This window comes from Pseudopipra pipra, chromosome 1, assembly GCF_036250125.1.
Source record: "Pseudopipra pipra isolate bDixPip1 chromosome 1, bDixPip1.hap1, whole genome shotgun sequence".
NCBI lineage: Eukaryota > Metazoa > Chordata > Aves > Passeriformes > Pipridae > Pseudopipra > Pseudopipra pipra.
The window spans coordinates 150615044-150636821 of record NC_087549.1 but is presented as its reverse complement, the minus strand read 5'-3'; the positions used below and the strand labels follow the sequence as shown (position 1 = coordinate 150636821).

At 38.5% G+C, this 21778-nt stretch overlaps 1 protein-coding gene across 1 annotated transcript in view; it reads left to right on the top strand.

The window, feature by feature from the left end:
• Positions 1 to 479: 479 nt before the first annotated feature.
• Positions 480 to 21778, top strand: part of LOC135409497 (sodium channel protein type 5 subunit alpha-like) — a 33419-nt gene continuing 12120 nt past the window's right edge. The window contains exons 1-18 of the mRNA XM_064645149.1: positions 480 to 697; positions 2642 to 2942; positions 3798 to 3992; positions 5987 to 6030; positions 6123 to 6251; positions 6481 to 6572; positions 7302 to 7508; positions 8102 to 8165; positions 8775 to 8919; positions 9437 to 9631; positions 11764 to 11955; positions 13805 to 13907; positions 14834 to 15063; positions 15184 to 15336; positions 16284 to 16637; positions 17377 to 17712; positions 18699 to 18818; positions 21238 to 21352. Of these exons, the coding sequence (XP_064501219.1) occupies positions 543 to 697; positions 2642 to 2942; positions 3798 to 3992; positions 5987 to 6030; positions 6123 to 6251; positions 6481 to 6572; positions 7302 to 7508; positions 8102 to 8165; positions 8775 to 8919; positions 9437 to 9631; positions 11764 to 11955; positions 13805 to 13907; positions 14834 to 15063; positions 15184 to 15336; positions 16284 to 16637; positions 17377 to 17712; positions 18699 to 18818; positions 21238 to 21352 (3130 nt within the window). The 5' untranslated portion in view covers positions 480 to 542. The remainder of the gene's footprint in view (positions 698 to 2641; positions 2943 to 3797; positions 3993 to 5986; positions 6031 to 6122; positions 6252 to 6480; positions 6573 to 7301; positions 7509 to 8101; positions 8166 to 8774; positions 8920 to 9436; positions 9632 to 11763; positions 11956 to 13804; positions 13908 to 14833; positions 15064 to 15183; positions 15337 to 16283; positions 16638 to 17376; positions 17713 to 18698; positions 18819 to 21237; positions 21353 to 21778) is intronic.

The following is a 21778-nucleotide window of genomic DNA, read 5'->3' as shown; positions in this document are numbered from 1 at the left end:
AGTCTAAATCTGTTAGTTATCATCTCTAGTGATAAGTCATTGCCCCAGGAAGCATCTTGTAAATTGTGTCTCTGACACTTTGTATTAATAGATTCATTTTTTTGGCATTACTTTGCTATTCTAGAAAATTGTCCCAAAGCTCTGTTTTTATCTTAAGAAATTTTAATAGCAAATTGTACTTTAGTAGTGCCCAGTGTCTGTTTCATTTAATGACTTGTTGTTCACCCCTTTCTATTGCTTTGCACGTCATTTGTTCAGTAAATTTGATCAGTCTCTGTGGAATTCCTCAGGTTTTGACTTGAAAAGCTGCTGTGTCATTTTTGCAGTACCCAAAGTCAGCCTTAAGCCAGTTAGACTGACCTCAAAGCTGGGCTAGCTATGCACACTGAGTTCACTTCCTCTCAAGAGGAGAGAAATAAGTAAGTTCCACTTTCATTTAAAGCAAAAGTTGAATTTGAAGATGTGTTTTTGTATCGCTGATCCTGCCAAGAGTGTTAATTTAGTAACTGAAGGTCCCCTCAGTGCATTTCTATCTGTTACTGATGGACCACTGTCTGCTATGGAACCAGAGATATCAACACCTGGTGCAGCATTTTCAATTCTTAATTGAATTTAAATGGGAATTTCTTTCATGCCCTGTAATGGAAAGAGCAGATCTGGACTCCAGCATTGTGTTCACCTCAGCAGCCCACTTTAGGTAGTGTGTTGTTACAATTTCCTTGTAGTTACATGTCCAGGTTTGTTCTCCCAGGTTCTAGAAGAAATCACATTCAGTTGTCCTTCAGCTACTTCTGGGAATGCTGGTTCTGTGTCTTCCCTCCCAGAATCAGTAACTAGGGAGACTTTTCTGTCTAGTGCAAAGACTGAAATTATTTCTAAGGGTAACACTTTACCTCAGTGTCTTGACTTAAAAATTCATCTGGCTCAGCAGCCTATGATGAGGTGGCTGAGTTCAGCTGAGCTTCAGGAATTCTGAGTAGTCACTCTGTCTTTTTAAAACGATTTAGCCACCTGTATCACAAGGATTTTTTTCAGTCACATATTCTTAGCTTCCTCTTTCCTAACCCAAGTCACAACCTGTAAATACTTGGCAGCTGTTGAAAGGCCCAAAAGTCTGTTGTTCTATATGAGCATTAGTATGTGGCTGGTACAGGTCTGTTGAAGAAATCCTCTCACGTTGTCCATGAATGCTTGTCCAAGTATGACTTCTGGTCACTGTTGCTGAAGGGAATGTGTGAGGTTTTTTTGCTCTTGATCACTGCTTTTGTCAGATTCAGTCTTCACTTTCAAAAATTCAGCTCCCAAATTCTTAATACTAAAACAATGTTTGCATTTGCTGAAACAGTTTTCTTTGTTTCATTTATTACAGCCAATATTGCTCCCTAAAAGCTCAGTCTCTCTGTTGTCCTTAAAATTGCTTTGAAGATCAACTCGATCTTCTTAGAATTATTAAAAGTTAAAAAAAACAAGAAAGAGCATCTTGATTTTCACTTTATCTTTTGAGCTTTCAATTGGAAATGGGTCTGTGTGGTTTGGCAAAGTACCAGTTCTTTGGTTATATGCTTCCATTTTGTTACCATGGCAAATTCTAATCTCTGAGCTGTGGTTCCTGATCAGATCTGAACTTGCTTGTAAATTCCCAGAGGCAGAAAAGAAAAACCACCCAAGTCCCATAAACCCAAATAAAATCGTTGCTCAAAGATTATTATTTGCATATTCTTTTTAATGGAATATATCAGCATCTGAAGAAGAGAGCTGTAATTGCAAGAGGGTATTGATTCTCTAACACCTATGGTCCATAAGTGAGCTCACAAGACAGAAATAGCACAGCTGGACCTCAGCAATGAAAAATGCAGAGTGTTTCAAAGAATTAGGTGTTGATCTTTGTTGGGGGTTTGTTTTACATTACTCTTTCTTTCAAATGAATGAGCTTCTAGTTGGTTTTGCCTTGTATCCTGGGTGCATCAAACAGAGCTAACACAGAGGTGGCCTCACATGGAGCACAGCGTGCAGTTCTGGCCCCCACAATTTAGGAAGGATGTGAAGGTCCTTGAATGCACCCAGAGGAGGGCAAAAAGGCTGGTGGGAGGGCTGGAAGGAATGTCCTGTGAGGAGGGGCTGAGGGCTTTGGACTTGTCTAGTTTGGAGAAGAGGAGGCCAAGGGGTGACCTCAACACTCTCTACAGTTTCCTGAGGAGGGGAAGTGGAGAGGGAGGTGCTGAGCTTCTCTCCCTGGTATCCAGTGACAGCATGTGTGGGAATGGTACAAAGCTGCACTGGGGGTGGGTTTGGGTGAGACATTAGGAAGCCTTTCTTTACCAAGAGAGTGGTTGAACATTGGAACAGGCTTCCTGGAGGGGTGGTCCATGCCCCAAGCCTGTCAGTACTCAAGAGGCACTTGGACAGTGCCCTTAGGAACAGCTTTAACATGGTCAGCCCTGAATTGCTCAGACAGTTGCACCGGGTGGTTGTTGTGGGTCCCTTCCAGCTGAAATTCCTATTCTACTCTATTCTATTATATTTTGATGCAGGGTTTCATAGAAGTCAGAAATAATTTATCTAATAGATAGTAGTTTAAAACTGTGTATTATTTCTGTTATTTTCTAATTGTTCATAGCTTTTTTTCTTCAATTGCCTCTAGCACTGGAAACAAACCTTCAGAAGGAAAAATGGATCGCTTGTCTTGGTCATCAGAAACTAACAGCTTTCGACGTTTCACCCCTGAGTCTTTGGCTGCAATTGAGCAAAGAATTGCTGAGAAAAAAAAGCAGCCAGACAAAGAAAAAGAGAAGAATAAGGACCAAGGAGTTGAAGAAGAACAACTTACTCCCCAGCTTGATCTGCAAATCTGCAAAAAGCTGCCATCCCTTTATGGGGACATTCCATCAGAGCTCATTGGGGAGCCCCTGGAGGATTTTGATCCGTACTACAGTGACCACAAGGTTAAAAAGCATTTCTTTGATTTAACTTTGTCTGCTGAACTCTTAAGAGATAGTAAAAGCTCTAGTTGAGAGATGCTGGGTTTTGGTTGTTCTGCAGACAGGTCTTTCAACATTCCTGACATCTTTTGGGGCAGGAGTGCTAAGGTGTGCTCTGCTTTATGCTATGAAGAGGTATCTTCAGTTCCAGTCAACAGTCAGATTTGTTTTCTCCAAGTAATCAAAGTAATAGTGTTGATGAAGAGAAACTGAGGCTGATTCAGTTGAAGAATGTACATTAGGAAGCTGTGTTTTTCATTCACGATATTTCATTTTTACATGTAGCACAAGTACAGAATTGCATGGAACTTGAGGTAGCTTAGAAGGAATTTACAGTGTTGCTTGATAATTTGGGGATACTTCAGATTTTTAATTTTTCCTGTGGATGTCAGGGATTCTGGCAGTCCTACAAAATGTGTATTTTGTAAATAAGGTTTTATAGCCTATAGAACTATCCAAGAGTAAGGTACTTTGGAGTATGACTGTGACTATTGTTGCAGTTCTAGAATAGTAATTACTAGTTAATTGCCTTAAGTAATTTAATTACTTTGACCAAGTGAATATGATCGCTTGCTCTTCACATTCATTCTCATGACTGCTTCTCCCTCTCAGGCAGTAATGCACTTTTATAGAGCTGCTGTCTTTCCTTCCAAATGTGTATGGCCAGGTCACAACTCCAAGTAAGAAAACAAGAAAGCTTTACTCATAATTGCAGTTTGATATAGTTCTAGATGCAGACTTGAAAACCTGAACATTTCCTTTTTGGGGAAATTTTAATTCCTTTAAATATTTCATATCCTATGAATCTTTTCTTTGTAGACTTTTATGGTGCTAAATAAAAAGAGGACTATTTTCCGGTTTACTGCCACACCTGCCTTGTGTATATTTGGTCCTTTTAATCCAGTCAGAAAAGCAGCAATTAAAATTCTGACCGATTCATATCCTTTCACTGGTTTCCCTTATTTGAATTTTAAAATATTCTGTACCATTTTCTGTCATTCTGTTCCTTTCTTTGTATGAATATGAACATAAACTGTGATATATATATGGCTGTGATAGAGATTTTTTAAAAGTTCTATTGAATCTAATGTTACAACAGCTGAGATATTTCCATGATGTTGGTGCTGATATTTAAAATCAATTTTGCAGATATTGGTGTGAAACAACCTTTAGAGGCTATTGTATGATATTGTAGCCCTTTTCCAGAACTTGTTCGAAATCTCTGATGTGGTCACAAGGTTAAATTAAAAACATACAAACAAACAAGCAAAGCAAACTAGGGACTCCCTTGTTATTAAGACATGAAAGATGGGATTTATGGTGAAGCTTTGCTGGAAGAGTCTCATGTTCTCCTAAGTTTAGAATGTTCAGAAGAGTGCCCATCTTTCATATTTTTGAAACCATATAACTGTTGTTTGGAGAATGTCAGAATGTGAAGGATTTGCAGATGCAAAACCATCAAGTGACTAGTTTCTGCTTTTTCTGCTAAACATCTGTTTTCGTTCAGAATTATTGGTTTGTAGAAATAGATCCTTTTAGTGGAGTTTCTATCTGACTTTGAATGTGCAATCCTGCTATTAAAAATTACTAAATTTACTATTCACTTTCAATTAAACCCTACATTTAAGAACAATGTTTATTTAAAAAACACCCCAAACAGTTTTATTAGATGACAGGTGAACTTTCATGAATGTTTTTTCTTATGCATGTTTTCACTGCCTACCACGCAAAGTGAGAAAGCTTTCTGAACTCCTGCAGAGCAGAGGAGTGTTTTGCTAACATGTGGATATGGAATCCCAGTTTCAAAGAACATTGGTTATTAGTAATGAAGCTTTTTCAACTGGTTTTCATTAATTTATGTTTCTCATCTCTTCTGTTAAACATGTTATGTCCCACTTAAGTTCTAACTTAATTTCTTTGGAAAACACATGAAATGTCCTGAGCATATTCAAAACCAAAGTCATTATTTGAATGCCTGTATGCTTTCTGTGTGGAAATCAGGACCTTCTGTGAACTTCATTGTTTTATAATATAACATTTTTTTCCTTAACTTACTATTCACGTATTTTGTTGGCTTAATTATGTGTACTGTGTTATTCAATTGTGTGGTTATGACTGTACGTCGGCCCCCACCATCACTCAGGTGGACTGAGTAAGTATCTCAGTGGCTATGTGTTCCCTCTTTTTCCATGGATACTAACATGCTGGACTGACAATTTTAAATAATGTGGTGATCTAATTCAGGGCCTTGAAAAATTTCACTCAGACCTTTGAGGAAGATTGAGGATTGTTATTATATCTCCCAGTCTTTGGTGGAGCTTCAGTGCCTTTTCTCAGAGGCTCACACCATGTGCCCTTTCCTCTGTGTTGGCTAATTTTGCCATCTGCTGTGACATAGAAGGTTGGCCCATTTTTTCTTTTAAGGAATGAGCCTTTTAGAGAGACTGTGGGGTAGAATTCTAACTTAATATCTCTCATTCTACAGAAGTAACCTGAATGTCTGTTATGGTTGGCTCATGCAAAAACTAGAAAGGGATAAATGTCCATTCTGTTCTTTGTTCCTGTTTCCTGATGACACTCCTGGGTCAGTTGTTCCCATTAAAAAGGGATTGTAATGTCTTGCTACCTTTTGTATTTGTACACTGTATATCCAATGCAACTTGACTTGTTGTTCTAGAATTAAATCTTGAAAATGTCCCCAGAACCCCTTTTATCTTGGGGTAAGCATGGTGATAAGAATAGCTTAATTTTCTGTAGGTTTGCTTTCCGTTATGGTGTATTCATCAGAATAACTGTATAAAATGTGCAAACTTTACAGGCTGAAATATGTCTTTGTTCAGTTGTTCTTTAGTTCTATTGTTCTGCCAGAATGTTGAGGTTTTTTTAGAATATAAACACAGTGTTAAAAATGTTTGCTAAGGAAGTGTGAGCTATCCTTCACCCAGAAATAGTATCGTAGGCTTCTGTGAACTTTTGTGGTTACAGATTTACTATCTGAATCTTACTAGAATTCAGGGACACATCTTACGGCCATGATGGTTCAGAAAGTAATGTAACCAGTCCTATCATAGAAAATGCCTGAATGTGACTCAATCTCATTAATATTTTTATTTCTATAATCTTAATATACTCTTTCCTCTTCAGATGGTTTTTTACTGTCATATATACTGCTGAAATATTGATAAAAATACTAGCAAGGGGATTTGTTTGGAATGAATTTACCTTCCTTCGAGATCCGTGGAACTGCTTGGATCTTTCTATTATTATCATAATGTAAGTAAAACTCAGTTGCTCTTTTACACTCAGGGGACAAAACCACAGATGATTTGATGTTGCTGAAATTCCTGAGAGTGTTTGGCATCCTACCTGCTAAAGAGTTACTGTGCTTGAACCACCATTTGCATATGTGCAAAGAGAAAAATAGTCATAGACTGGCTCAACATGGTTATGGTTTGAAAAGTTACATCCTTGCCATTCAGTTACATGTGGTTTCATTTTATAGGTACGTTACTATGTTTAAAAAAAAAGTCAATGTTTCAGCTCTTCGAACTTTCAGAGTGCTGAGGACTTTGAAAGCCATTTCAGTAATACCAGGTAAGGAACAATCTTACTGATATTCTCTCCATTTCACCAGTCTGTTAATTCTGATTCCTCTCCTGTTCTTGTCCTCAGCTTTCTGGTCCCCTTCTGTGACTGCTGATGGGATCTCAAGGTGTGACTGTTTTACAGTCTGTAGTAACTCTCAGCAGTATTATTTTAATCATCTTTCCTCCAAATGGTTTTGACAAAGGCAAATTTAATTTCTGCACTTTTTATCCCATCACTAATGTTCAATTTTAATTAGCCCGTTTCCCTTGCCTTTTTACCTTAGTCTTCCTGGAGCAGCCTCCTCTATTTGATGTGTTCTCTTAACATAATATGGTTATATCACCATATTTCTGTTTTCTTAACTTAATTAGCTTGCTAAAATTCATTGGCTTAAACTTCTCTGGTTTCTTCCCAAGAATGTTGACTTTGAAATATTTGAGACTTTCATTTGTTTCCTTGCATGACTTTGCTAGGATACCATCTTAATTTAGAATTTGCAATAGAGTAAAATTAGTGTTAGTACTAAGCAGAAGCCAAAGAAGTTATGATTAGGAAATTTAGGGAAAAATGCTTTACTCACTGCTATGCTTTGTTTTACTTCATTTAATACTCAGAAGTTACAAACCTGTTTACTCTGATTGTTTTTAACAGACTTGCAATGCTGTGTCTTGTCATATGGGAATGTCACTACATTCCTCTTCTCATTTTGCATATTATTGGATCTTATTTTTCTAGGTTTGAAAACCCTGGTAAATTCAATTATTGAATCTGTTAAGAAACTTGCTGATGTGATGATCTTGACTGTATTTTGCTTGAGTATATTTGCCCTAATAGGCCTCCAGCTTTTTATGGGCAATTTAAGATTCAAATGTGTCCTCAATAATACTGTGTACAATGACTCATTATGTAAGGATCCCAAGATCTATGTACCAAGTGATGAAGGTAAATATTATTCTTTTCTCTCTTTACATAATTTGTGTATTTTCCTATGAATGTCTTGAATTTCAGAGGTATGTTAAACTATAGTTGCATGTATTTCTCCCAAGAAGGAAAACCCTTTCGTTTGCACGAGTCTTAATAGGAAGTCTCTGGGACCAGTGAATGTGAAATTAGTGAATCTTGGATTTGGAGAAAGATTAGCAGGCTGTGGGATAGATGGGGCTGAGTTTTCTATAAGTATTTGCCTTTTAACCTGTGCATTGCACAGGGATCCTAATTTTAGGGGTACTGCACAGGGAATGGTTATTTTTCCATCACTTTTTCTATATTTCAGGGATTTTGCCTACTTCTCACAGAGATTCTTATTTTTACCAGAGAATCCGGTAAAGAAATGAGATCTTACACTGTGAGTTGTGCAGTAAAGAGTTGCCACTTTTTTAAAACTGTCGTAGAGACAGATCTGCTGAGAATCAGCTTCCCAGAGCTTTGATCCATCAGGGGGTTTATCAAGTGCAGTAAATGTATGGTTTCCTGTCAGAAGGCTGTGCAAACTGACAACTTCTGATTTTATGATTCCTTGATTTATTTTTTATTAGATATCTGCCACAGAATGAATGGCTCTTCTGACATATTGCTCTGTGGGTTCAGTTCAGATCCCGAGTAAGTGAACAAAGCAGTTTTAATATTTTCTTAATTTGTTCCTCCAGATGTGCTGTGGTTTTATTTCTGGTCTAAAGGAATGGTGATGATTTTTCAGGAGGATAGGGTGCGTGTGTGTCATTAAATTAAAAGGCATATATTTCACCTCAGAAAAAGAATGAAGTACACGGATGCAACCAGTTATGTATGTAATTTGTTGCTAACCACAGGGAATGTAATGGTAAGGTAGAATGATATAAATGAGGAGAGGAAGAGATCAGTAAAGACCTGTTAGATATTAATAAACTCTCCTCTCCTCATCTTGGTGAATTATTTAAAAGTAAAGATAATTCCATTTTTCCCCTCTCTGTGTATTTGTTTGCACATATCCAACATCATGAGAGACTTTTTGTCTAGTCCTACACTAAGATTTCTGTCTAGTTTACTCTGATTAGGCAAATGGCTTTCTAGGATGGTTTGATATAAATCAGCCCTTCTGGCAGAATTAAATTGGGGAATAATGAAATGGACTTTCAGATAAACTGAACAAAACTGGTGTGGTCTATTGGGTGCTTTCAGGTACTGTTAAATCTCCAAGTAAGTATTGTTTAATCTTTATTTTGGGGTTAGGAAAGAGTGCCCAGAAAACTATACCTGCGAGAAGATTGGGCAGAATCCTGACTTTGGTTATACAAGTTTTGATCATTTTGGCTGGGCCTTCCTCTCTGTATTCCGTCTGATGACACAGGATTCCTGGGAGCGCCTCTACAGACAGGTGGGTACTTTTATTACCTGATAGAATGACTTGACACATCCTGATTCCTCACCAAACCTTTTGGCTCAACACTTTAGTTTCAGATCATTTTTGACAACTGATACTAAAAATTTGGAGGCTTGATGTTTTGATTCAGAGAGCTGAATGTAACTTTTGAATTCTGGTGGGGATTTTTTTCAGAAATGCTATAAAAATATATGTAGACAACTCTCTGGATCCCCTATGCCTATGCAGTGCCTTTGCTAGACAAGAATTATCCTCTACCTTGTTCTGTAACTTTTTGTCCATTTTGACTTTTTTTTTCCATCAACCTTTATTAATTAGGACTTTTTAAAAATGGATATATCTTCTTCTTGCCATTTGAAGCTCACATGGTTTTTGGGTTTTAATGTATCAGAGCTTAATTTTGAGCCATCTCCTCTTCTGCCATTTTAAAAAAGTGTAAAGTTAGTTTGAAATTGTATTGGAAACATGAGTTTGTTAAGAATATATCACAACTTTTACCTTTTCCTCACAGACTATCCGTACATCTGGAGTGATCTCCTTTTTTTTTTTTATGGGAGTCATCTTTTTCTGCTCATTTTATCTCTTCAATCTGATCTTGGCTGTAGTAACTATGGCATATGAAGAGCAAAACAGATCCAGTCTTGCTGAAACAGAGGCCAAGAAAAAACTACTTCAGGATGCCCAACAAATTCTAGAGAAAGAACAGGTTTGTAATTATTACATATAATAAGTGGTTCCTTTTGTTTTCTTCTGTATGTGAATCGAATTAAACGTGCTTCTTGCAATAGTTTCTGACACTTCATTTCTCTTTGTGTCTCTCTAAATGCATGTGTATATGTATATATGTATACATGTATTTGAATATATAAACATTTCTGTGATACAAAAAACCATCATTGAATTTTAGGATTTTGCAGACCTGACATTGTATAGGAATGGCTTACTGGCAAGTTTGTACCTTTTATGGTATTGCATAGGTGCTGCACTCCATGGTTTTCCATGGTTCTTGTACACTACCATTATTGCTGTGGACAGAAATTCCTTTCTCTGGGTATTCCTTCTTGCTATTACTGTGTAGTCTCATGAAGGAAATATAAGTGGATACATTTACATCCATGAGAAAAATTGTCATTTCTGCAGTTCCCAGAAGTTGGAAGTTCCAGTGCTGACAGAGTTCAGGCCTGATTAAAAAGCCTTCCAGGAGCCACAGTGCTCAGCACTTTAAAGGTTGTCAGGCCTCTTTCTGAGTGATGGGATGCAGGAGGTCTATCAGTTGACAAGAGCAGGAATAGTCTTTAGCCAGGATAATGCTGTTTGTTCCATATTAAATTTCTTATTGACATCCAGAGACTGCATTATTCTCTTTGCTGTTGTTTTGGAGAGTTAATAGACACACATCAGATTTCCACAGTGTTTCTTCTTGGCATAGTATTGTTCCAATCATTCATGCCTTGGTCTGTAAGGGACCAGGGATCGCCTGTTTTTATTTCTGATAATCATTGAGTCATGGAATCACAGAATGGTTTGGATCGCAAGGGACCTTCAAGATCCTCCAGTTCAGGATGAGCTGGAACACCTTTCACTAGACCAGATTGCTCCAAACCCCATCCAACTTGGCCTTGAACACTTCCAGAGATGGGGCATCCAGAGCTTTTCAGGGCAACCTGTGCCAGTGCCTCACCACCCTGCCAGGAAAGAATTTATTCATAACATCTAATCTAAATCTCTCTTCTTTCCCTTTAAAACAATTAGCCCTTGTCATGTCACTACTTGCCCTTATAAAAAGTCCCTCTCCAGCTCTCTTGGAGCCCTTTTAGGCACTAGAAGGGGCTCTAAGGTCTTCCTAGAGCCTTCTCTTCTCCAGGCTGAATGACCCCAACTCTCTCAGCCTGTCTCCAGAGCAGAGGTGCTCCAGCCCTCAGAGCATCTCTGTGCCCTTGGGCAGGTCCATGTCCTGCTGATGGGGAGGGCCCAGAGCTGGACACAGCACTGCAGGTGGGGTCTCATGAGAGGGGAGCAGAGAGGGAGAATCACGTCCCTTGACCTGCTGCCCATGCTTGTCGTGATGCAGCCCAGGACACAGTTATTTCTGGGCTGCAGGCCCAAGCTGCTGGGTCATCTAAAGCTTCTCATCCACCAGAAGTGAAGTTCTAAGCCAAGGCAGCAGGATGCGTTGAAAATTATTGGTAAGACCTATTGTATCTTGTAGCTTTTTATAAAAGAGACCTCTGATTTACTGCTTACAGTCAAAAAAGTCAGATTTGTAAGAGGCCATATGAATATTCTCTAACAAGTATCCAATTTCCTCATTAAGATGTAAGGCATCATCATTTTACCAAGTTCCTCCTCTAGAGCTGTTGGCAGCTCTGTAATGTTTCCCTGCCTGACATTCCAGCTTGCCAAACTTTACTTAGGCTTTTCTTCCTTCTAGTTTCCTTTTGACAGGATTAGTATTTAAGAAAAGGATTTAGATTGAGCCCTTAGTGTTCTGTTGTCTTTGGACTCAAGGTCCTTTTCGAAGCAAGAAAAGGGAAGTAAAAGAATAAACCATAATATTCTGTAATTCAGAGACAAAACACAATATATAAAGCGACAAGAGCAAACTTGAATTACAGCAGCTGACAAGTAAAGCTGTTTGGTCTTTCCATATTGTAAATAGCATTTTGTATTCCTGTCTTTTTATAGCAGTTTAATATTTGAAAGCTAGAAATTGTTAGTGTAAAGCATTCAGAGAGCGTAAGAATTTAATGAGTAAAAACTAAATTGAATATTATCCTAGTCCATGTGTTGGCATTTGCCTTGTGTTAATAGACAGACCTTTGGCCTTTTCTTTTACAGGAGTTGGCTGCAGCAGAAAGCAGTAAGGCCTTGCAGGTTGGGTCTGAAATGCCAGTTGGTGACTTGAAAAATTCAAAAGGAAATGAGAGTAATGAGGAAACACTTATTTTAAGACAAAATGTAATTTTAGGTGATCAGGAGAAAGAGGAGCAAATATTTCATTCACAGCCTGGTCACTGCCACAAGAAGCTTGTAAGTATTCAAAATAGAAAATATTCATTAGACTTGCATGTGATATGACAATTCACTGAGCAGAAAAGCTTTCTTTGTTTGCATTTTTTTCCTCTCTGTTTTATTTTTTTTCTCCTTCTTGCATTCATTGGAGTAACTTGTTTTTTAAAGCAATCTGAAAATTGTATTTTGGGATGTGGGGGAGACAGCACTATTTGGACTTGAAAGAGAAATTGGAAGTGGGTGTCAGTAGTACATATTATTTCATATTGAAATGATTTCACTTTAAAAAAGGAAAAAAAAATAGAAAGGAAAACCTAGAGCATAATCCAAATGGGGTGAGATGCTCTGACATAGAGTTCTTTTATTAGTCAAATAAATATAAACTGCAACAAATGTGGCATCTACTTGTGGCTCTCCTGCAACTGAGAACTCTTCAAACAATGTGCTCTCTACTTTCATCACAAAACGAAGCTTAAGATGCTAAGTCAAAGAGAAAAAAGTATATCAGGTAGGAACATTTTGGTAGGACTTAATCAGTTTATAAAAACTTGAATGGATCATTCCTCTAGAGCATATCCCTATTTTAAATCCCAGTTTCTCATCCTCAGTTATTTCCCTCAGTTAAAGACAGATGAGCAGCAGTAACCAGGCCAGTGTTGGTGAACACCCTTGTCTTTTATAAAAACACTAACTCTGAATGCTTCTGAACAGCTGTGAATTTCAACAAGAAGTCCGAGGACTTTAGTCAGGCTGGCACACAAATTTTTATGTATTTCTGTCTTACACCAAACATTAGAGAAAGGAATGAAAGGACAAGTTGCACTGGTAGCATAATTAGAATAGTCTAAATGAGCCTTTTAGACTCAGAAAAACTACAGAGAGAAAAATGAGCACTTTAGCGCTATATTACAAATTCATTTGATATGTCTGTTCTATGACAGTTCTATCAGATAAGTTTTGATTATTTTTCATTAAAATATCAGAATGACAAAGAGAAATAATTATTATGAAAATAATAAAAATCATAATATCAAAAAAGTTTGAAGTAGTGGTATGATATATCCTTACTTATATAGCCTTCCAACTTTCTCTGGAATTCTTTCTGACTTTCTCTACCTCAGAGTCTCACATATTCTTTGTAGCCCATGTTTTATGATTGTCTATTTAATCCTGAGAAAGCATGTGGGTTTTAATGTATCATGATCTGAATATTTGATAATAATTCAGTGTATCCCATAAGATACAAGTGCTGACCTGTCTGTCCTTGAGCTCACATCAGGAGCACTGAGCTGAGCATTCTGTGGCTTCTAATGAAAACAAAAGTAGTGCATTTCCTAATTTTGGGCAGTTCAATATTAGTAGAAATCTAGATAGGCCTAGTAGTGCTGGAAAAAACAATAGTTTTTATTAACTACTTGACTATTTTTCATATTATTAAATGTATATTATTTAATAATGATCAATAATTATCATCGTTAAATAGGCAATAGTTTATTCAAACTGATGGCCAGTGGGTTTTTTGTCTGTTCTTCTCATCAGCCACTGGAAAAATGGAAGGATTCTTTTCCCTTGCCCCATTAATGTTTCTATACTTCTTCTATAATGACATTGTTATTGTTATTAAATATTTTCAGAAGGAAATAACTTCATGAAGAAATTTACTGGTTTTGATGAAATGCTCTTTGCCTTCTAAAGCAAAAACATGATAGTGCTGTATTTTTTTGGTTTACGTTCTTTCACCGAAGTGAAGCTTCCCTTCAATGTGTTTTTAAAAAGGCATATTTATCTCATGCTGGACATAAATATTGTATTGCCAGTTTTTCATATTCCCTTGCTATGTTACCTTCTGTTGTCTTTCTAACCAAAGAGGCAGATCCTGCTGTCCTATGATGTGTCAGTGGACTCTATTAATGATCCTTACCGAAGACAGAGGTTAATGAGTGCAGCTACTATCCTTACAGACTTTTCAAGTAAGTCATTTTTCCTATGGGTTTGTGTAACGTGACCTGAGAGATCAAACTGTCTCAAACACTCAGCATTATTTTAAAAGCCAATGGGGAAATTATGCTGCAAATGTAAATTTCAGGAAAACAAATATTCTCATATCTCATATAATTGTGACTGTAACTCACAATTACCAAGGGTAAATCATGCCTGACCAACTTGATTGAAAGAAGAGAATTTCAAAGAAACATTGCCCATTTTCAGAGGAACAGGTTGTGCAGTCTCTGACCTGATGGCTGGCCCTGCTGGGAGAAGGGGGTTGCACTACAGATCTCCTGAGCTCTCCTCCAGCCTCACTTATAACCCTGTCCTCAGCTATGGACACCTGTGGCTGGGCAGGTTCAACTCACAGGAAACAGGTTGTCATTGTCCCAGAAACAGTGATTTCTCTCCTTAATGCAGATCCTTTATCATCCTTTAATAGTGTAATCATAGAATCATGGAACTGTTTGTGTTGCAAAGGACCTTAAAGATCATTTTGTTCTTACCCCCTGCCACGGGCAGGGACACCTTCCACTAGACCAGGTTGCTCAGAGTCCCATCCAACCTGGCCTTGAACACTCCCAGGGATGGGGCATCCACAACTTCTCTGGGCAACGTGTGCCAGGGCCTCCCCAGCCTCACAGGAAAGAATAATAAACATATGAAGAGGTGGGGAATATCCCCTGTTTCTGTCATTATGAGATTTGTTGGTGGTGACCTGCAATAGCCTGTGATTAGTGTAGCCTATTTTGTGTAGTAGGAGTGAAACAACTCTTTTCAATGATACCATTCTGCTCACATGAGATTGACTTTTCTTTCCAATCTTTTCTCTGATTGATTGTCTTTTTCTTCACACTGTGATATTCCATATAGGATTATTCATATGCCACTTTCTCTCTTTCTCTGCTAGAGTCAAAAGTGAAACGTCCTGCATTGTGGAAACGTTTTGCTTCAAAGTGTCTAGTTTGGAATTGTTGTCCATTCTGGAGAGCAGTCAAAGAGAAGGTGAAATTGGTGATTTTGGATCCGTTTGTTGAACTGTTTATCATGGTTTGCATTGTCTTGAACACCTTATTCATGGCTGTGGAGCACCCTGGCATGTTACGAGAAACCAGAAAAATTATTACTATAAGTGACCAGGTAAGGGAGGTCTATGTAAGTTGAATACAGAGTTATAACCCTGTATTTATACTGGAATAGTCCCACAAGGAGACAGACTTCTTGAGTGACCTTTTCTGAATTTCTTTTTTGTCTTTCCAGGTCTTCACCCTGATTTTTACACTAGAAATGATCTTGAAAATCATTGCTCTAGATCCTTACTACTATTTTCAGAACAAGTGGAATGTTTTTGATAGCTTGGTTGTTTTGATTGGCCTAGTGAGCTTTGGAACCAATCTGTCACCTTTCAGAGTGGTAATGATTTCTTTGCTCTTTTTTAAAAGTACATGTATTGTATAGATTTGTGAAACATTGCAGTTAAATACCTTATCATTATTTTCCTGATGAATCTGTTAAATCAGTTCTCTTTGCTGGTAAATAGTGAGCCAACAGGAATATTTCACTGAATAGATAGTAAAAGTTCCTTCACAGCTTTTCCTTTTGAGCTGAGATTTGCAAAATAACAGAGCTTTCCTCAGGGCTTAGTCTTGGCCTTGGGAGCTCTTCAGTGCTTTCCTCCATTTTAGGGAGAAGGAGGAGTCGTTCTGAAGTGTCTGTGTATGACATTGCTTTTGTATTTATGTCCTTACTGCATATTTTTAATGTTAAATTTACTAATTACTTCAAAATGCTTCTTTGCATTTCAGTCCACAAGCCTAGAAATGCAGCTGAATTCTGTTTCCCCTTGTTTATCGTGACTGAGAGATTTTCACAGCCCTGAATGCTAATTTGACTAAATACCTCCTTTTTACTTGTGAGGGTACATAGAGTAGGTCCCATCTGGCTCTTCAGATCCTATTTTAAGTCTGTTTGGTGAGAAGTATAAAAAAATATTTGTCTTATTGCATTATACCAAAACTCAGTAATTTCATAACCTTTTCCAAGTACCCATGACCTGCTTCATTATATTCCTGTTCTTTTTATTGCTATTAATATTATTAGACTGGCACACTCTAGTATCTAACTTAGCACAAACAATTTGAAACTATCCTTTGATACTTCTCTGCTCTCAATAACATTAACTGTTGAAGCTTAAGCACAGCACTTCTGCATCAAAACAATTAAAAGCCTTTCTTGGGGAAAAATGACAATGTTACTGCAGTAAAGGCAGCATGATAAATGCAGCGTCTGGTTTTTGTGTGGGGTCTGCTGTCTGGGCTGTGTTTGACCTTACTTTTTTTCTCTTGTGTTTTATTTTACAGATCAGGATCTTCAAATTGGCAAAGTCCTGGCCAGCCTTAAATACTCTTGTGAAAATAATTCTAAACTCATGTGGTGCTCTGAGTAACCTCACTCTGGTTTTGGCTATCACTGTATTTATTTTCGCTGTACTAGGAATGCAGCTTCTGGGCAGTGATTATGAAACAAACTTCTGTAATATAAGCACCACTGAGGATTTACGCTGGCATATGAAGGATTTCAGTCATTCAGCCCTGATTATATTCCGAATATTATGTGGAGAATGGATTGAAATGATGTGGGAATGTATGGAAGTGGCTGGAAAACAGAAATGTATTACCATTTTCTTGTTAGTCCTGGTGATAGGAAACCTGGTGGTGAGTTTTAAGCTGATTCCCAGTCCCTACTGAATGCATCCAGTTACACTGGCAACTGATTTTTTCAGAGGGAAACTTTATCATTTCAAGAGTATTCACACTATTCTCTTTTCTGGATGTCCCTTGACAGGTTTTTCTTCAATATTTTCTTTTTTTTTTTTTTTTTCTTTTCCACTGATTTTCTCTTTCTCACACAAGAGGTAGCAGCAATGCCAAATTATTCCCTCTACCCACAGTATAGAAGTGCAGTGCTTCTGATAATGTGGTGTCTGATGTGTTGATAGGATCCAATAACCAACTGTTCAGTGCTTTTAATGCTTATCAATTTGTATTATCAAGAGGTTACCACACCCAGTTTTTCTGGTTTGTTTGACATATAGTAGATGGAATGTAAATGTACTGGAAGACAAAATCTTTTTCATCTGCTTGGTTTGTTGGTCTATACTAGAACCTTTTGGATGGTGGTATTAAAACTCATCTTTGCTCTTTTTCAACATATCTATCTCCTCATACGTTATGGACAACAGAGCAGGTGAAAATATATTTGATATACCCAAACCCTCACTTCCTTCCTTTTTCTCCTGCCTTCCTTCCAGAAGGGGCCAGATCATACTATAACAATATTGCAGTATAAAAGTAAATAATTTTCATGGCAATGTTGATGAAAGCAAGACTGAGGGTTTCTGAAGTGACTTTTCTGTTAGCAGTGGTGTCTCCAACTTACTTTAATTATTTCAAGGTGCTTAACTTGTTCATTGCCCTGCTGCTGAGTTCGTTCAATACTGATGCCTCAGAAGGAGAAGAGGAACCTGGAGAAAGGACTAAATGTCAGATTGCCCTTGCACAGATTCTCAAGGGCCTGAAGTCTTTGAAAGACAGAATTCTGAATCCTTGTGGCAGAAAAATGAAAGGAAGCCTCAAAAAGACAGACAAAAAGAAGACTTTGGAAGAAATTCCTGGCAAAAACATAGAGGATCATAATTGTGTTTGTGTTCCCATTGCAAAAGCAGAGAGTTACAGTGACAAAAGTGATGATGAGCACTCTGTAGTCACAGAAACAGAACACAGAAAACAGGTATGAACTATTCACATTTAAAACAAAATACCGTAACTTACATCTGTAATTGCCATCTCAAACACTCAACAGTAAATATTATCCCTTCTGTCATTTCTGCCATTTTACTTGCTTTCTTCTTCTAGTGCAAGGGCTACCAAATAGTCTTCATTTGCCAAAGACATTTTGAATATCCACTGTTTCACCATTTGCCTCGTGGATAGCCATAATTCTGCTTTGGCTGTTTTGTTTCCATCTATTGCTGTCAACAAATAAATGAAGTTTGATTGACACAGACATTCCTTCTTTTTGTCTCCTTTGCCTTACACATTTTGGAAGGCAGCCTCTTCTGATGCTTGCATGTCTCTTCTCAGTTGGCATTTGCTGTGGTTTGGGTCATATTAGGAAGCATTGCCAATGGCATGTCTTTGGACAAGTTCTCAAAGAAGCAAAAATTGCTGATCACCTTAGAATCATCTGTGGCCATTTCAAAGATGTTATCCAGAAGCATTTGATGACAAAAACTGCTGCAGTGGAATCTGGTCTTTCTTGGAATTTGTGGAGACAAAGGACTGAGAACTGATTGGGATCACTTAGGTCTTCTGCCTGTAACTGGAAGCATGAGGCTGTTGGGGTCCAGCTGCAAAGGTTAATTGGATGCAGGAATCCATCCCTGGGCTAAATGTGTTTCTTGGGGAATGATACATTTCCACAGTAAAACCTCAAGAGCACACTGTTTGAAATCGAGGAAGAAACCATTCTATTACAAGCATTTTATGGATATCATTTAATTATTTGTAACAAGACAAACATGCTAGTGGAAGATTCTCTGCCCATGACAGGAGGTTTGGAACTAGTTGATCTTTAAGGTCCCTTCCAACCCAAACCCTTCTGTGATTCTAAATTTTGTGGATGTTTTAGATTCTGTTAAAGAATTCTGACTTTTAAGAATGACTGTCAGGAAGGAAAAATGTGGAAAATCAACTATTTTCTGTTATTTCCTTCAGGGAGACAGATTACGACACAGAGAACAGCGGCAGAGTTCAAGCAGCTTCAGTCAGATTTCTGAGACTCCTGAAACTATAAGTGTTTTCACAGTAACACATGAAAAGCAAGAGCAAAAAGAGGTAATTCTAACTTTTATCATCTTGTGGAATATGCTAGAGATTCAAATTGTCACAGCTGTTCTCTCATTCAGCAGTGACAGGACAGATTGGGATTTTCTGAAGAGTAGCAAATACAATGACTGTGGAGGTGGCACATCTCTGTAGAGACAGTAATAGCATGGAGGTTTGTGTCTCATCAATAGCCATGGTTAATAGTGTAGCTTAATGTATAATTTTGTACAAAATAAGGAAACAGAAATTAACTAGGAAACACAATGACTTTAAGCATGTCTGATACATGCCATTTGTTTCTATGAATAATTCTGTTTACTGTCATTCTTGGATGCAAAAATGTGCTCTCTAGAAATGGTTCCCTAAACAACCATGGTTTTTCTGGTATGGAAACCCAGCTCATTCTAATGTTCCATATCAAAAAAAGGTGGAGAATCATGGCTCTGATGACCCAGAAAATTAAATGAAGTTCAGCATCTTTCTGGATTACTACCCCCAAAAGTGAAACCCCATTAATATTTTCTGGTTTTGGGCACAGTTGCCAGAAATTTTCTTTGTTATACATTATTGAAATATATTTATATTTAAAAATAATATTGAAAGCATTGAAGTGCCCATTAATTTAAATAATTGCATTTTTATATATGATGAAGATTCCCTAGGACCTTAGATTAGTGTAGCGCATCATGGCTGTCGAAGAGGAAATTCTCCCTTCTTCTGGCTTCCCATTCTTATCCCTATCCTCATGCCTTCCCTTTCCATGCCATTCAGGGCACTTACACATTATGGCTGATAGATTTCTTTATTCTTTTTTCCTTATACTTACTTTCCTTATTGTACTTAGTTTTATAAGTGTGTAGGTTACCTACCACTGATTACAATTCTTTGAGATGTGTAGACCTGTAGTGGGTTGACCCTGGCCAGATACCAGGCACCCACTAAATCTGCTCTCTCACTCTCCCTCTTCAACTGGACAGAAGAGAGAGAAGAAAAAAAAAACAGCTAAGGATTCATGAGTTGAGATAACAACTGGGAGAGGTCACTTACTGATTACCTTCACGGGCAAAACAGACTTAAAGTGGGGATAGTACTTAAATTTATTACTAACAGGATAAGAACCAAAGAGTGAGAAATAAAACAGTCTTAAAAGCACCTTCCTCCCACCCCTCCTTCCCTCCATGTTCTCCCTCCTCCCCCTCAGCAGTACAGGGGGACAGGAATGGGGGTTGTGGTCAGTTGTTGTTTCTGCCACTGCTCAGGGAGAGGAGTTGGAGTCCTTCCCCTGCTCCCGTGGGGTCCCTCCCACAGGAGACAGTCCTTGATGGACCTCTCTGGTGTGAGTCCATCTCTTGGGCAGTAGTTTTTCTCAAGCTGCTGTCCTGTGAGTCACTCCTCCAAGGGGTGCAGTCCTTCACTGATGAGCTGTACTGACGTGGGTCTCCCACAGGGGCCACAAGTCCCACCCAGGATAAACCTGCTCCAGCCTGGGCTTCCCTCTCCACAGGCTGCAGGTCTCCGGCAGGACCCTGCTCCACCTTGGGCCTCCCAAGGGGTCACAGCCTCCTTCCTGCATCCACCTGCTCCAGCGTGGGCCCCTCCATGGGCTGCAGGGGGGTCTCTGCACCCTGATGGTCCCTCATGTGTTGCAGGGGCACAGCTGCCCCCCCCTGCTCTGCACCACGGGCTGCAGGGCCTCAGCTCTGGCTCCTGGAGCACCTCCTGCCCCTCCTTCTGCACTGCCCTTGGTGTCTACATTGTTATTCCCATGTTCTCACTCTGCTATTCCCTGGCTGGAATTTCTTCTGCACAACAATCTTCTGTTATTAAATATGTTATCCCAGAGGCGTTACTGTCACTCCTGACTGGCTCGGCCTTGGCCAGTGGCAGGAAGTCTGAACTGGAGCTGATTGGCATTGGATCCGCAGGAAAAGGGAAGCTTCTGGCAGCTTCCAACAGAAGCCACTCCTGTAGCCCCCCCACCCCCTCTACCAAAACCCAGCAGCAGAAACTCGCTACAAGACCATACATGCATTTCTATCCTGCTAGGCCTTCCCATCTTCAAGCCTTTTGAGACATGATTTGTGTCTGAAAGTGAAAAGAGAATTGGATTGACCTGAAGACGTCAAACTTTTCTCCAAAGTTGTAGCATAAGAAAGTCTTCTTCTTCCTGCATGTCCTGTTTAGATGACAAGAAGAAACCAAGAAACTTCTTAAATTAAAACCATGGAAACAAAGAGTAGGGATTGGCTTTTTCTGTCCTATTATTTGTGGTTTTAATTTGATAGTTCAGCAACAGTAAGGTAATTTTTAGACTGCAGAATTCTTTTGGAGGGGGGGCAGGGGGATGATAAATTTCATTTATTTTTGGGTTTTTAACCTTATTAATGAAAAACAAATAAATTCTCCTCTTTCTCCTTCTCCCATGCAGAAATGTGGTGCTGCTCACAGCTTTTCTGAAGCCAGCAGTGTGGATGCAGCTGTTGGTCTGGAGATGTTTTTCCAGACTGAAAAATCACACCTGCCTAAGGACTGTTTTGGAGAAAGTAGGAATCTTTCCTTTATTGTGCTAATACCAAACAAACAGTGTTAAAAAATATCCACTTGGAACATGTCCAAATTAGCAGAATCTGTTTTCCTGCTCATCCCAGTGTTGACATCTGCCTTTGATTACCTGACCATCTCCTTAGACTCCATTCACTCTCATGCTTCAATCCTGCTGCCTTTACAGATTCGTGGAGACTGTTTCTGGTGCAAAGCAGTGAACAGGAAGTTGTAATGTCTCTGCAGTGGAATGAATTGTAATAATCAGTAAAAATAATAATTGACTAACCTACTAGTAACATACTATCTCTTTTCAAAACAAAAAGAAGAAATGCATAAAATAAACATTTTTTTAGATAGAAGTAAAGTCTTTTTTCTTGTGCCCACAAGCCTTCCTGCAGAAGGGCACAAAAGCAACTCTCTTTTTC